The sequence below is a fragment of the Vitis riparia genome, chromosome 6 (genome assembly GCF_004353265.1).
Source record: "Vitis riparia cultivar Riparia Gloire de Montpellier isolate 1030 chromosome 6, EGFV_Vit.rip_1.0, whole genome shotgun sequence".
NCBI lineage: Eukaryota > Viridiplantae > Streptophyta > Magnoliopsida > Vitales > Vitaceae > Vitis > Vitis riparia.
The window spans coordinates 15,365,107-15,381,693 of record NC_048436.1 but is presented as its reverse complement, the minus strand read 5'-3'; the positions used below and the strand labels follow the sequence as shown (position 1 = coordinate 15,381,693).

Sequence of the window (16,587 nt, the reverse complement as noted above, 5' to 3'; positions counted from 1 at the left end):
TTTTTTTTTTATCCTTTAGAAGAAAAAAAAAATTTACAAACATTTGTTTTTGTAAAAAAAATTTAAAATTTTATTTAGAATTGGATGTGTAATGACATTTTTTACATTAATTTTTATTAAAATTGTATTCAAAATTTCAATAAAAACAACAACATTCAAATTCTTAGGTTATGTTTGATTTTTAAAAAATATTAAAAAAAAGAAAAATAATTTTCTTATAATTGATTTTAGTATGAAAGAAAATAAAATATAATTAAAATTAGTTAAAAATATATGTATTTTAAAATTATTTAATCTTTATATAATTAAGAAAAATGAGTGAAATAAATTCAAAGAAGTTAGTAAAAATAATTTATTTATATTTAATTTAAATTTTATTTTCTTTCATTTTTCTTATTTATTTTATTTCTTTCGTATTTTCTCTCCATTTTTTTCGAAAAAGTAGCCTTTATAAAAACAACGTCACCTTATAAAAAAAAGGACAACAAATTAATGATAATTCTATTCATAGCCCAATGGGCCTTTTTCTACACATCCGGCCCATATGGACCCACGCACTATAAAAACTCACAGCGTGTGTGCTGCAGTCAAAATCTAGAATCTCTTATGCGAGCCACGTGTCTTCCTCAAAGGTACAAGCGGCTTCGTGCAGTGTAGAAATAAGTCGTTATTAGCACTAGACTTTCCTTGAGAATCAAGCAGGATGGGTAGATTAAGAAGGGCAATCAGGTAAATTAAACGCATTCAATCGGAAAGGTACAACATAGGGATTCACTAATTTCATAGAGTGAACACAAGCAAGTAAAAATAGGCTGGGGAAGAGACGACCCTCTTCACTTTCGATATTTTTCTCCTGTGTCCTTGAGATCTCCAGATCTCTTTCTTCCTGTGAGACCAGACTTTGACCGCCGGCACCACCGCCGGCGATCTGTTCTCCGATATCACTCTCTTTATTGACTTTCTATCTCTGGTCGTTGCTTCAGATCGCGTAGTGGTGAAAACCGAAGCGCTTAGGGCTTTGATCTTCGGTCGGTCTCTTGTGTCGGAGCTCCGATCCAGGTCACCATGGCGGCCGCAAATGCTCCAATCAGCATGAAGGAGGCCTTGACGGTAAGTTCTGGAGCTCGATTTGTTCGTTATTGTTTAAATTCACTTCAGTTCGTAGTAGATCTTGGATTGTTCTGGATCTGTGTTACAGATCATTGTTGAGTTAGTTGTTTTTTAGTGGATAATTTTGGTGTTGATTATTCTGTTTGGTTCGGTGGAATTGCAGTTGTCTAGTATCGGAATTAGTCCGCAATTCATGACATTTACGCATGTGACCATGGAGTCGGATAAGTATATTTGTGTTAGGGAGACGGCGCCGCAGAACAGTGTTGTTATCATCGACATGAGTATGCCTATGCAGCCTTTGCGGAGGCCTATCACTGCAGATTCGGCTTTGATGAACCCCAATTCCAGAATTCTTGCTCTCAAAGGTAGGGATTCTTACTTGCATTCATAGTTTTTGAGTACTGAAGGTATGCCCTTAATGTTTATATCAGTCCATCGTAGAGAAATCCTTGTCAATTCTCATCATTTGCGGTTCCTTTTTTGGTCCCATGTGATGAGCTTCAAGTCATGTTTCTGAAGTGGCATATATTGGCATTTCTCCTTGTTTTGTTTCTGGATTTGACATATGGAACGTTATAATCACTCTGTTTAGCATTTGTTCTGGAATCTTCTCAGAAATGCATGCGTCGACCCTTACCTCTTAAACGTGATCGAAGTCCACTTGCGAAGCTGTTTACTTGCCTCATGTCTACAGTTTGCTATTTGTGTTTTTCTGTTTGATGTATGTTTTGGCTAGGTATGAGGTGTAAATTTGTAATTTTATCTGTTGTTTTTTATGGCTTCATGGTCACTTCCTGATTTGTATTGTTGCAAGTTTGGTGTCTGGTTGAGACATTGAATTCAGGCAACAAGTTTGATGTGGTTCCATGTCTGCTGTAACTGTGATTAGTGGTTTTACTATTCACTATCAACAAAGCTTGGGTAAATGGTGTCCGAGATTTACCTCATAAAGGGACATGCTACGGAGAAAACTTTTTCTGGAAAATTTGGTGAAGAGCTGGGAGGTTGGTGCTCTCGGGAAGGGAGAGAAGCCCATGGAGTTGGATTGTGGAAGTCAATTAGAAAAGTATGGGGAACTTTTAAAGCAAAAACAAGATTTGAGGTGGGCAATGGAAGAAGAATCAAATTTTGGCATGACGTGTGGTGTGATGATATGCTCTTGAAGGATACTTTTCCTTCTTTATTCACTTTTGCTATTGCTAAGGAGGCATGGGTGGATGATGTTCAGGAGGTAGAATGAGGAATGGTCACTTGGAGCCCTTGCTTTTCAAGAAACTTTCATGATTGGGAATGGGATGTTGTAAATAATTTTTTTTTCTAAAACTTAGTGAGTTTGGTAGATTTAGAGAAGAGGAGGATAAAATGGTTTGGAAAGCTAGCAAGAATGAGGTGTTCTTCATAAGGTCTTTCTACAATGCGTTGGAAGATGGGGGTGAAGTGACTTTCCCTTCAAAGATAATTTGGGATTTTTGGGCTCCCACTAAAGTGGGTTTTTTTGCTTGGGAAGCGACTTGGGGCTGGATTCTAACTATGGAGCAGCTCAAGAGGAGAGGATGGGTTTTGACAGGTTTTTGTTGTATGTATAAAGATGTGGATGAATCGGTGGATTATCTTCTCATCCATTGTGGGGTAGCTAGAGAGTTATGACTCTCTTCTCCTTTGGCATTTCGTGGGTTCTTTCTTTTCTATTAAGGATTTGTTGGAGGGATGACATGGTAGCTTTATGGGTAGGAAAAGGGGGAAGGTTTGGAGAACAACCCCTCTTTGCCTTTTATGGATAATTTGGAAGGAGTGAAATCAAAGAACTTTTGAAGGAGAACAATGCACTATCCAAGCCCTCAAGGATTCCCTCATAACTAATATGTATACGTGGTCTCAAGGGTTCCTTTTAGGAGACGGGTAGGAAGGCCCAACCTCTTTATTATATTTTATAGACTGAGTGAGCTCTTCTTCTTAAAGTGGTTTTGTAATTACTATAGCTGATTTTTTTGTTTCTCATTTGTATACATCCAATATATTGTGTTTGCCACTTTAGCTTGGCATCCTTTTTATAGTCATATATATATATACTCTTATGTGCTTATAAGAAAAAAAAAGAAAACTGTGATTAGTGGTTTTAAAGCAGAGTTGGTGTATAATGTTATAATTTAGTAATTGCATCAATTTGTTGCATTATGAGGGTTTTAATGCTTATGCATACTACCTGGCTGATGAATTTTGAAATTCAATTTGAAGCTCAACTCCCTGGAACTACTCAGGATCATTTACAAATATTCAACATTGAAATGAAAGCAAAGATGAAATCATATCAGATGCCTGAGCAGGTGATGACCTGCCCTCCTTAAATGCTTTCAATAGATTGAATGTACTTTTCTATTATTATTATTTTTTAATCTTGACTAAGTTCTGCTCACTCCTGTTCCTTGCTGTTTGGATAGGTTGTCTTTTGGAAGTGGATTACCCCTAAGATGCTGGGCCTGGTTACACAAACATCAGTATTTCATTGGTCCATTGAAGGCAGGGAACCTCTATAACTCCCTGAATCAACATTTTGCTTTCTTTATTTTACATATGGAATTTTATTGCTTTATTTGTTAGTTACTATTTCAAGAATAAGCTTTTGTAGTATTTTTGTTTTTAATTTGTTTGGCATTTAATGTTCTCATTGCATCTTATGTGTAGGTGATTCTGAGCCTGTGAAGATGTTTGAGCGAACTGCAAATCTGGTAAATAATCAAATAATCAACTATCGTTGCGATCCTTCTGAAAAGTGGTTGGTTTTGATTGGGATTGCACCTGGTTCACCTGAGGTACGCTTTGTGCAATTTTTACCCCTATTTCAAAGACTTTTATGACTTCTGTCTTGCTACTTTGTATACATGTGTTAGATCAAACTATTAATTGAATATAAGTCTGCATTTTAGCTATGACTATCCACAAAAAAAAAAGTCTACATTTTAGCTATAAACAAGGATACAATTGTTGAGTGTAAATGCCTGAGCATGGATATGGGATGCTTGATATTGTGACTCAAAGAAATTGGAAATGCACACCGGCCATGTCTGTATTGATATATGATAAACATTTTTTACATATCCCTGTATTGAATAGCATAAATATGTATGCTCTTTTTATGCAGAGTTTTGGAAATATCGGTAAAAGATAATTGAAGTAGTGCTGTTTCTGAGTAGCTGTACCAAGTTTTCACACTATTTCCTTATAACACATGATAGCAGGAAATAGCATACTGTCTTCCAATAAATTCTTCTCTTTTTGAATGGTTTGATTCTTTCTTATTTTGTCAAGATTTTGATGTGATACATAATCATTTAAATGAACGATTCGATGATTGTGCGTGCCCCTAATAACAGTCACATATCATTATTTCGGCATTTTGTCCCCCATTCCCTATCAAGTCTGCTGCTACAATGAATTTTAAAATTCTCATGTCATACATAGTGTACTCCTGTAAATTTCTGCCACTGTTAAACTATTGTCGGTGGAGCATTTAGATGCATAGGACCTGCTTTTTCAATGAGCATTGCATGTAGCCTAACAACAGCGTCAAATTGATTTTTTAACAATGATATATGTTCCATCTTAAAATTGTGGTTGTAGAGGCCACAACTCGTCAAAGGGAATATGCAGCTTTTCTCAGTGGATCAGCAACGTAGTCAGGCCCTTGAAGCACATGCTGCATCATTTGCCTCGTTTAAAGTGAGATTCTTTCCTTCACTCCAGTTTTCATTTTCATGGTTCTAATTTTGAATATATGGTTTGTTTTGCTATTCAAAGTGTAGTTTGATATTTATTTCAATGTTCTAAACAGGTATTGGGGAATGAGAATCCCTCAACGCTAATATGTTTTGCCTCAAAGACCACCAATGCTGGACAAATTACATCAAAGCTACATGTTATTGAACTTGGGGCCCAGCCAGGTTCACTTTACCTTCTCTGTCATATTTGCCATTTTCCTGCATGCCTACATGAAAAATATACAAAAATCCCCTTCCATGTACATGCATAGTTCAATTGAGGGTAACATTTATATTTTCTTATCTTCATATTTTTTGTTGGGTTGCCATGGGCATGCTTTCATTTCTTTCTGGACTACAAGTATCCCACTTGCAAGTACTTCTTAAAGTTGGACTCTTCTTTTGTCATCTTCCATCATCTTGTGGTTTAAGTGAAATCTTTCTGGTACTGATATTTTGGAACTTTTGATCAGGCAAACCTGGATTCACTAAGAAACAAGCAGATCTGTTCTTTCCTCCGGATTTTGCAGATGACTTTCCTGTGTCAATGCAGGTATAAATACAGCATTCTTCTTCATTATCAGGTTCTAGATAGGTTAACTACCGTCTAAGCTCCTAATGTTTTATGTGACAGGTATCCCAAAAGTATGGTTTGATATATGTGATAACAAAGCTTGGACTTCTATTCGTGTATGACCTAGAGACGGCTACTGCAGTTTACAGAAACCGAATTAGTCCAGACCCGATATTTTTGACAGCAGAAGCTTCCTCAATTGGAGGTTTTTATGCCATTAATAGGCGAGGGCAGGTTTTGCTTGCTACTGTAAATGAAGCAACAATTGTGCCTTTTGTTAGTGGCCAGGTACAATTTGTTTTTCCTCCTCTTTCTTTGATTACTGGAGGAAAAAAAAACTTTGTTTTTTAAAATGTTATTTGATATTTTGCAGTTGAATAACTTGGAGCTTGCCGTTAATCTTGCCAAAAGAGGAAACCTTCCTGGTGCAGAAAACCTGGTAAATTTAACCATTATTTTGATTTCTTATATTAAAAACCACCATGTTGATGTCCTATTTTGTAAAATCCACATTGATCAATCATAGTGTACCACATGTCTAATATACATCATGTAAGCTTCATCATGACACAGCTGGTTATAGAATGCCATGTGTCTTAGTACATTGTAGTTTATGCTCAAGACCACTCTCCACTTACGTGACATGTTACGCACCTTGCCCTTCATAGCTCCTATGTCATAGTATTGCAAACATAGACATGTATCTCCAAACATATCCCTAAGTTGCTCGGATGCCCATAGAACATATATCCTGCACATACCTGGTCTTTCCTTAAAGATGGCACTACAAGGGTGATTGTTTCCCTCATATTATAAGAAGGAAATTTCCTCTAAAATACTTGTGATCAAATGATCTCTTATATCCCCCTCAAAGATGTCATTCTTGACACAACATCCTGATGCTAATATGCTTATCTGAGTCGGGAGTAGAGCCTGGGGGGTCCAAAATGGACTTTGTGCATCTCAATAGTAGAATTGGTCTTCTCATCAATGAATACTTTCGATTGGTTTGAGGGTTAGGTGGCTATAATAGGGGGTTTGTTGAGGTTGGATTAACATACATTGAATCATCTCACTTGGAATGAGAGGGAGGGTTTGACCATTATGCCTTTTTGACATGTGTTATCTTCAAAAGCTTCCATATCATCATGAATCCATTAATGTGATTTGGAGCATTATAAAAAGACTTTATTTTCTGCCAAACAAAAGGAGAAGGATTTTGTTGATCTCCTGGGTTCTCTTCTGGTTTCCACATCACTTTCTCCAATCCTCTTTTGCCTCTCACTCCTACTTAACTCTCCTCTCAAACTATTGATACTTCACCATCTAGCATGGCTGACCTCCTACAGATATAGCCAGAAACACACTGTTATAAAATTTGACAAATTAACTCACAATTTTGCCATGGATTCAACTCAGTTTGGTAGAGTTTGAAAACAAATACTAAACTAAACCATGTTTTTTGATTGTTAAAAATTGTATATAGTTCTCCATGTTTTTGAGTTATAACTTGGTATATCACAAGTTAACTTAGCCACCTCATGTTAAATTTGCAACTGTTGTATCAAAAAGATTAAAAACAAAATTGGAAGGTAAATCCATACATGTGGTTTGCAAAACCATCTGTATCCACTTCTCTCTCAACAGAAAATGTTCCAAACCTAAACCCAAGAAATAAAACTATCACTGAATCACCTGCTACAGGAAAACTTGCGGAAACCCAAGGAGTAAGCCTGAGTCAAGCCTTCTTGCAAAGGTGTGCCTCAGCCTCTATAGCTGATACCATTCCAGTTGATATTAAGAAAGCTCTAACAACTACACCTTTATGATCTTGAAAACTCATTTTATTCATGTTCAAGGATGCCCCTGAGAACGTCCATCAAAATGGAACTCCAATCAGTCTGAGGTGGTAGGAACCCACTCATAATGCGAACCTCCTCTTCTCAGAGCAAGCAGGTTCTGGATCCAAAATTACTACATTCAGTGAGCTGCCTGGGAATTCTTTAGCAAGTTGTTCTAGTAGGTATGAAAGCATCCCTAAACTCACTCTGAAGTCCTCCATCTATCCTCAAAGAATATAACATCTCTCCAACCAAGTCATTCATAGTAAAGAAAGAATTGTGACATGCCAAATAGCCTTATTCCTGTCTTTGCCGCTAAATCTATGAAAAACATTAACCAAAATATCTGCTACCTCTCTATGGGGTACCATGCCAGAGCAACATCTATAAAAATCTGTTATGTAACTCTATTATAGCTGACTAGTGGAGGAATAGATGACTCAATGGCTCATTTCAGAAACACATTGTACACTGTTAAGGGCTTTATAACGCTGCTTTCACTGGAACAAATCATTAGTAATTGAGTATCGAATGTTAGCCACAGGCCAAGTGAACGTTTTAACTTTAGATGGAATTGAAGCTCTTGATATTTCATTTGGTGTATTATGGTCAGTTTACCTTCTGAATGTTCATATACATACAAAAGTTGCTGGTGTAATTTACAATTTTGGTCCATTTCCTAGGAAGGCCTCTTGAATTGCAGTGAGTTTCATTGCATATTAAAAACCTGCTCATTTGTGATCTTGGTTATTTCTCAGGTTGTCCAGCGGTTCCAAGAACTGTTTGCTCAGACAAAGTATAAGGAAGCTGCGGAGCTTGCTGCAGAATCTCCACAGGGACTCCTGCGTACTCCTGATACTGTTGCTAAATTTCAGGTATATCATTTGGTTGGCTTGTTTATGTATTTTCCTAATATCTGACAATTCTCAGATGCTTCCTTATGAAGTTGAACTTATGTTCTCATTTAATTTCAGGGCAGGATGCTTTATGAGAATTGAAGAGTTTGCTATCATTTTTACTTATTTATAATAAATTGGGAAAACACAAGATTGTCATCTGTTTTTGTTCATTTTTTGCAGAGTGTCCCTGTGCAAGCTGGACAGACACCACCTCTGTTGCAGTACTTTGGTACTCTGTTAACCAGAGGAAAACTCAATGCTTTCGAATCACTGGAATTGTCACGCCTTGTTGTAAATCAGAATAAAAAGAATCTCTTAGAGAATTGGTTGGCAGAGGACAAGCTTGAATGCAGTGAGGAGCTTGGAGATCTTGTTAAGGTTTGATTATGAAATCTTGGTCAGTTTGAAATTTTAGGTCAATCTTTGTGCTTTGTTTTTGGTGTTAGATTGTTTTACCAAAAAACCCTGTCCTTAATCTACTCCTTTCTTGTGCAATAATTGTTCAATTCAAATCTGTCCTACTTGGAAAGGAGTATGGTCTAATAGTTTTTTCATGCTCTGTTTGATTTGTGTTTCCCTTCCTTTTGGTCTTTCTGATGTTGTAATTGCTAACATTGTAGACGGTGGATAATGACCTTGCACTGAAAATATATATCAAAGCTAGGGCCACTCCAAAAGTTGTTGCAGCATTTGCTGAGAGGAGGGAGTTCGATAAAATTCTAATATACTCCAAGCAGGTATATATATTTTTGTATTCTTTCAATTACCTAAATCTTTTTAAGATTATTTTCTGTCAAAATCTATTACTAAATCATAGTAGTTTGGGAATTTTATCATATTATATAGCACAATGCATATACTATCTATGCCCTTATCATTATTTTTTATTGCTATTCTTTGAATGGTCTTTGTACTTCTGATTTTTCATCCATGCAGGTTGGATATACGCCTGATTATTTGTTCCTACTCCAAACAATTTTGCGGTCAGATCCCCAGGTATTTGCATTCTTATTAAGATTAATGCTTGAGGCAATGTTTTCTTGTCTACTAGTGCCTTTTGTCCATCATGAGTGGTTCCGCAGGCTTTGGCATGGAAATAAGACTGGGTTTTTTTAAGATTTCAAATACCTGTTTATAAACTGGTTCTGATTCTTGTGGATTGCTTGTCTCTTCTCATACACTCCATTCTTCTGAAGTTGGACTCCAGTTGAAATCACTTGCTGATGGAGGATAATTCACATTTTTTGGATGGCAGGGGGCAGTTAATTTTGCTTTAATGATGTCTCAAATGGAAGGAGGTTGCCCGGTTGATTACAATACAATAACAGATCTATTCCTTCAGGTTGAATGAATGTTTTCCTTTTTATGTTGTCAAGTTTAGGTACAAAAGTCACCAATTTCATCCTTTGGAAAACATACAGTCTAATGGCTCTGAACTTTGAAGCATTATTTGCACCTTTCTTATCCGTGTGTTTCATCATATTCAAATCACCTGCCTAGACTGTATGTGTGTCACATACAGTTTAATAGCTCTGAACTTTGAAGCATTATTTACACCTTTCTTGTCTGTGTGTCTCATCATATTCAAATCACCTGCCTAGAAGGGTTTTTTTTTTTCCTTGTTAGCATGAACTAGAATTAATACTCCATATTCTGTGGCATTTTGGGTTTTCTGTTATTGTCCAGAGGAATCTGATTCGTGAAGCAACAGCCTTTTTGTTGGACGTACTGAAGCCAAATTTACCTGAGCATGGGTTCCTTCAAACTAAGGTCGATCTATTTTTTTTTCCTAAATGAATTTTTATATAGTTTCTTTAGTTCTGCTTCCTAATAATTCTGCTCTATTCAAACTAAGGTTTTGGAAATCAATCTGGTTACATTTCCAAATGTCGCAGATGCTATATTAGCTAATGGTATGTTTAGTCACTATGATCGCCCACGTATTGCACAGCTCTGTGAAAAAGCTGGTCTTTATGTGCGAGCCCTTCAGGTATAATGGTTTCTCACTATCTGATTGATGAACTTTATTTTTTTTTTTTGATAAGCAACAGCAGAAAATATATTAGAGAAGGCCGAAAGGCCGCACCGCATACAGGAAAGTATACAAAGCAGCCGCAAGGCCAAAGAGCCAAAAACAAAAACACCTCACCAGCCCTTATGGGGTCGCAACCCACTCCAAGAAGCCTATAAGCGAAGAGGACTCCTCTCCCCTATACAACTTAGCTCAACTCCACAGACTACTTACAAAAGACTTCTTGAGAGTCTGAATAGCCAAGAAACCCCCTCTAAAGGCTAGCCTATTTCTTTCTTTCCACACCGTCCAAAATATACATAACGGAATGGTCTTCCAAATCTTCTTCCTCTTTTTGCCCACAAAAGGACCCCGCCAACAGAACAACGCCTCTTTAACCTTCTCTGGAAACACCCACTGAACCCCAAATAAGGCAAAGACGATATCCCAAAGGGTCCTAGCCACTGTACAGTGTAATTGATGAACTTTATTTCACAGACCTTTGATTGTTTCTTGGATTAAATGATTCATCTCTTATGCAGCATTATACTGAATTGCCTGATATCAAACGTGTCATTGTGAACACACATGCCATTGAGCCACAGGTTAGATGCTCAAAGTGTTGCATAACTTGTTCTATTTGAATGTAGTATTTTTTTCTAACTATATGGTATATTTCAGGCTCTTGTTGAGTTCTTTGGAACTCTTTCAAGAGAATGGGCTCTTGAGTGTATGAAAGACCTTCTACTTGTCAATCTTCGTGCCAATCTTCAGATAATTGTGCAGGTAAAATAGTGTTTTGTATATGTGATTATTGATTATTCCACATTCATAAAAAATTGTGGCTCACTAAGTCATTTGTGCAGACTGCCAAGGAGTATTCTGAACAGTTGGGTGTTGAGGCATGTATAAAACTGTTTGAGCAGTTCAAGTCTTATGAAGGATTATACTTTTTCTTGGGGTCATATTTGAGCTCCAGGTATTTCTTTTAATAAAAGAAAAATCTGACTTTAATTTTAAGCATTTTTTGTATATTTTCTTATTTTTCACCTTCATTTTGAGACAGTGAGGACCCTGCTATCCACTTCAAATACATTGAGGCAGCTGCTAAAACTGGACAAATTAAGGAGGTCGAACGTGTGACTCGGGAATCAAACTTTTATGATGCCGAGAAGACAAAGAATTTTCTGATGGAAACCAAGCTTCCTGATGCACGCCCACTGATTAATGTCTGTGATCGTTTTGGTTTTGTTCCAGATCTCACCCATTACTTATATACTAATAATATGCTCCGGTATATTGAAGGTTATGTTCAAAAGGTACAATTACTGTAAGGAGTTATTTAATTAATATATTTATTTTTCCAAATGAAGATGTTTCATTATTTTAATTGCACTGAGTCCATGTCTGCAGAAGATGAACCATGTATTTTCTTTTGTCTTTAATTGATAGGTAAATCCGGGAAATGCTCCTCTAGTTGTTGGGCAACTTCTAGATGATGAATGCCCTGAAGATTTCATTAAAGGTCTCATTCTTTCAGTTCGGTCTCTTCTTCCTGTTGAGCCCCTCGTGGAGGAATGTGAGAAAAGGTGCATTGTTTTTACCTGTGTACCGTTTCCATTAATATTTTTAATTCTTATTGCTTTCGTTTTATCATTTTTTGTTTTGTTTGCAGAAATCGTCTCCGTTTACTCACTCAGTTCTTGGAGCATCTTGTGAGTGAGGGTAGCCAGGATGTGCATGTTCATAATGCTCTGGGTAAAATCATCATAGACAGCAACAACAATCCAGAACATTTTCTCACTACTAACCCATATTATGATTCACGTGTTGTGGGAAAATATTGTGAGAAAAGGGATCCCACTCTTGCAGTTGTTGCTTACCGCAGAGGACAGTGTGATGATGAACTTATCAATGTTACAAATAAAAACTCTTTGTTCAAACTGCAGGCCAGGTTTGTTTATCATGCTGATGGTTAAGAAGTCTTTGCTTCACATAAAGCCTGCAGATTTTTATTGACCTATTATTTTTTCCCTTTTTTTTGTTATTAGATATGTGGTGGAAAGGATGGATGCTGACCTCTGGGAGAAAGTTCTTAGTCCCGATAACGAGTATAGAAGGCAACTAATTGATCAAGTTGTATCTACTGCTTTGCCTGAAAGCAAGAGTCCAGAGCAAGTTTCAGCAGCTGTTAAAGCTTTTATGACTGCTGATCTTCCGCATGAGCTTATTGAGCTTCTTGAGAAGATTGTGCTTCAGAATTCTGCATTTAGTGGAAACTTTAATCTTCAAAATCTGCTTATCCTTACAGCTATCAAGGCTGATCCATCACGAGTTATGGATTATATTAATAGACTAGACAACTTTGATGGACCTGCTGTTGGGGATGTGGCTGTTGAAGCACAATTGTATGAGGAAGCATTTGCCATTTTCAAAAAGTTCAACTTGAATGTTCAGGCTGTGAATGTTCTATTGGATAACATTCAGAGCATTGAACGAGCTGTAGAGTTTGCATTCCGTGTTGAAGAAGATGCTGTCTGGAGCCAGGTAGCTAAGGCCCAGCTAAAAGAGGGGCTAGTGAGTGATGCAATTGAATCCTTTATTCGTGCGGACGATGCCACCCAATTCTTAGATGTCATACGGGCTGCTGAGAATGCAAATGTATACCATGACTTGGTGAGGTATCTCCTGATGGTTAGGCAGAAAACCAAAGAGCCCAAGGTCGACAGTGAACTCATTTATGCATATGCTAAGATTGATAGGCTGGGTGACATTGAGGAGTTCATTCTTATGCCTAATGTTGCTAATCTCCAAAATGTTGGTGATCGCTTGTATGATGAAGCCTTATATGAGGCAGCAAAGATCATATTTGCATTTATTTCTAACTGGGCTAAACTGGCTTGTACGCTTGTGAAGCTAAGACAATTCCAAGGTGCAGTTGATGCAGCTCGGAAAGCCAACAGCTCAAAAACATGGAAGGAAGTTTGCTTTGCCTGTGTTGATGCTGAGGAATTTCGCTTGGCTCAGATATGTGGGCTCAACATCATCATACAGGTGGAGGTTCTTTTATCATTTTTTTTTCTATAATAGTCTTCTGTTGGCTCTTTTTGTATGGATTTGGAAGTGGAATGTTAGGGTTTTGTAGCTCTGTCCTCATTCCCTATGGTTTTGGTTTTTCAAAAAAAACTAAACAAGATTTCTAATTAAACGGTTGGGAACCTTGTAGCTGGTCTTCTCTTTCTTTATTGCTTTTTTTTATTTTATATTATTATTATTAAAAAAAAATACAGCTAGCTATTCATTTATAACCTCAGTATATTTCTCTATTTAGAATCCTAGTCCTGTTTGAATCCTCTTTGATCTTGGATATTTTATGATTCTAGGTGGATGATTTGGAAGAAGTCAGTGACTATTACCAGAACAGGGGATGCTTTAATGAGCTCATATCTCTCATGGAGAGTGGATTGGGATTGGAACGTGCACATATGGGCATCTTTACTGAGTTGGGTGTCCTTTATGCCAGATATCGTCCTGAGAAGCTTATGGAGCACATTAAACTATTCTCAACCCGCCTAAACATTCCCAAACTCATACGAGCGTGTGATGAGCAGCAGCACTGGAAGGAGCTTACTTATCTGTATATTCAATATGATGAGTTTGACAATGCTGCAACCACCATAATGAACCACTCCCCAGAAGCATGGGATCACATGCAATTCAAAGATGTTGCAGTCAAAGTTGCAAATGTGGAGCTCTACTACAAGGCCGTGCACTTCTACCTGCAGGAACATCCTGATCTTATTAATGATCTCCTTAATGTGCTTGCTCTTCGTGTGGACCACACTCGGGTTGTTGACATAATGCGAAAGGTCTGCATGTTTGCTTACTCTTTATGTGATGGATATTGCTGTGTGCTTCTTTTAGTGGGAACAAATGATTAAAAGTTTAAAAATGGTTTTGTCAATGGTATCTTATGCTTATGATCTCTTTGGGTTTCAGGCTGGTCACCTTCATCTTGTGAAGCCCTATATGGTTGCTGTTCAGAGTACTAATGTGGCTGCGGTAAATGAAGCATTAAATGGTATTTATGTAGAGGAGGAGGACTATGATAGACTTCGGGAATCAATAGATATGCATGATAACTTTGACCAGATAGGCCTTGCACAGAAGGTGAGAGAGATTGAATTTATTTTGTTAATGTTGGTAGGCTTCATAAGCAGAACATGTACATAAGATCTAGTGATGCGTGTGGACAGAAGGTTGAGAAACATGAGCTTCTGGAGATGAGGCGTATTGCTGCTTATATTTATAAGAAAGCAGGTAGATGGAAACAATCCATTGCATTGTCAAAGAAAGATAACCTATACAAAGATGCGATGGAGACATGCTCTCAGTCTGGGGATCGTGAACTTGCAGAGGAGTTGCTTGTTTATTTCATTGAGCAGGTATGAGTCATATACACTTGTCTATAAAAGCTGAAATTGAGATAATCATCATCAAATGCTAAATAGTGTGAATGTTCCTTTATAAATTTTCTAATTTTTATTACTCTGGAGCAAGACTTTACTTGTCCAAGATGCAGGAACCGTTTCTCATTTCCTTTTAAATTTCCCTGGGTTCTTGCTTTTTTTCTACGGAACCTAAATTTTAATTTGGTAATGCATTTGTTAGGCATGTGCTGCTCCCAAAATGATTTTGTCTATTTTCACCTTTCTTCCAGCCCACATGCTAGATGTGTTTGATAAATCTTTTTAAACCCTTGAGAAGTGTGTTCATTTCTGCTTAATGTGTATGCAGAAAAAGAAAGAGTGTTTTGCATCATGCCTCTTTGTCTGTTACGATTTAATTCGGCCAGACGTTGTCCTTGAGCTTGCATGGATGAACAATATGATCGACTTTGCCTTCCCATATCTCTTACAGGTAAACTATTTGTTTCACCCTTGTTCTATTTGATTGCTTTCAAATCGTCTTCATTTTCTCTCAATCACTGTTCATTTTTTTTCATAGTTTATTCGTGAGTACACGGGCAAAGTAGATGACCTTGTCAAGGACAGAATTGAGGCTCTTAAAGAGACAAAAGCTAAAGAGGAGGAGGAGAAGGATGTTGTGAAACAACAGGTATGGTTGTGAGAATTTCTCATGCCATTTTGTAATTATTGCTTTCTTCTAGAATGATTTAATTCTCTTGGTTCATGCCATGGACTGGCCAAAACTGCACTGGTTTGTACCATTTTGTTCTTTGAATTTTCAAGAATATATAAGACAAGGAGTTGATGCTGATGCTTCTTTGTTGTATGCAGAATATGTATGCACAGTTACTGCCTCTTGCTTTGCCCGCTCCACCAATGCCAGGAATGGGTGGTGCAGGGATGGGCGGTGGTTTTGCTGCTCCACCACCAATGGGCGGGATGGGAATGCCTCCAATGCCACCTTTCGGCATGCCACCAATGGGCTCCTATTGATCTATGGTTGTCATGAATCGGTGATTGTGGGAAACCCTCTAATGGAGCTGGAAATTTTTTGGAATTTCCTCGTCGTGCTGAGGGCGAAGTTAAACTTCTGTGGTGACCCGGGGAATGGAATCCAGCGGAATTTTCTTGTAGGATTGTGGACAAATTGTCTTAATATTCCTTTCATAGGAGGCTTTTTGTTTTCTTACCCCTTCTTTTGTAGTTGACGCCGAGCAGATTAGACTGCGTCCAACTGATCTCCATTTGATCTGGGGGTGATATTGATATAATCCAATAGTGCTGGTTAACTGAAAAGAGATCATCGTGGTAATTTTGCTCCTGGTAGTGGCGAGGTTGCCACGTGTATAGGTTATTGTAGTTTGTTGATTAAACTCTTTGTTTGTTTTCCCTTTTTTAAACTCATTTGGTGGTTTCCCCTTCGTTCTGGGAGGTTATAAAATTTCAGTTCTCATAACCTTTGCCTTTTGTTTTGTTTTTATTTTTATTTTTTTTGCTAATATAATTCTGGATTTAAAAGAACACTGTTTCTGATTGCTAATTCCTTTCGGTTTGATTCTTGTTTTTGTCGAAATGTTCGATTACTGATGTTTTCTGAAGCATTGAATAAAAACAGAGGCATATTTGCTATAAAAACACCCCCTTGCTCTGTAAATCAGAAACCCTTGATTTACAGCCAAGAACGAATGACTCTTATTTGCCTTAGAGAAAGAGTGAATTTGAAGTACTTGAAAAAAAAGAAAAAAAAAATTTCTTTCATGACACCAAGCTAAGGTTTATTGGTTGAACCAAAAGATGTCACAATTGGGAAAAATTAATCGTTATTAATGGAATAAAATTTGAACATGGCCTAGTATATAAGTTTTCTATATATAGTAATCGTACGGGAAGGGTTGCGGAACAATGAAAGTCTCGTAACAATCTAA

The 16,587-nt window shown here is 37.3% G+C and overlaps 1 protein-coding gene across 1 annotated transcript; it reads left to right on the top strand.

Moving 5' to 3' along the window:
• The first annotated feature begins 817 nt into the window (after positions 1-817).
• Positions 818-16,118, top strand: LOC117916534 (clathrin heavy chain 2). Its single transcript, XM_034832616.1, has 30 exons — positions 818-1,110; positions 1,274-1,478; positions 3,349-3,437; positions 3,552-3,630; positions 3,796-3,923; positions 4,732-4,830; positions 4,943-5,051; positions 5,342-5,421; positions 5,503-5,730; positions 5,816-5,881; positions 8,042-8,158; positions 8,363-8,560; positions 8,803-8,919; positions 9,119-9,178; positions 9,438-9,524; positions 9,869-9,952; positions 10,038-10,172; positions 10,736-10,798; positions 10,875-10,979; positions 11,060-11,172; positions 11,260-11,512; positions 11,646-11,782; positions 11,869-12,147; positions 12,245-13,247; positions 13,577-14,062; positions 14,193-14,363; positions 14,453-14,638; positions 14,991-15,113; positions 15,201-15,311; positions 15,494-16,118. The coding sequence occupies exons 1-30, from the start codon at positions 1,066-1,068 to the stop codon at positions 15,653-15,655; spliced, it is 5,118 nt and encodes a 1,705-aa protein (XP_034688507.1). The 5' UTR covers positions 818-1,065; the 3' UTR covers positions 15,656-16,118.
• Positions 16,119-16,587: the final 469 nt, after the last annotated feature.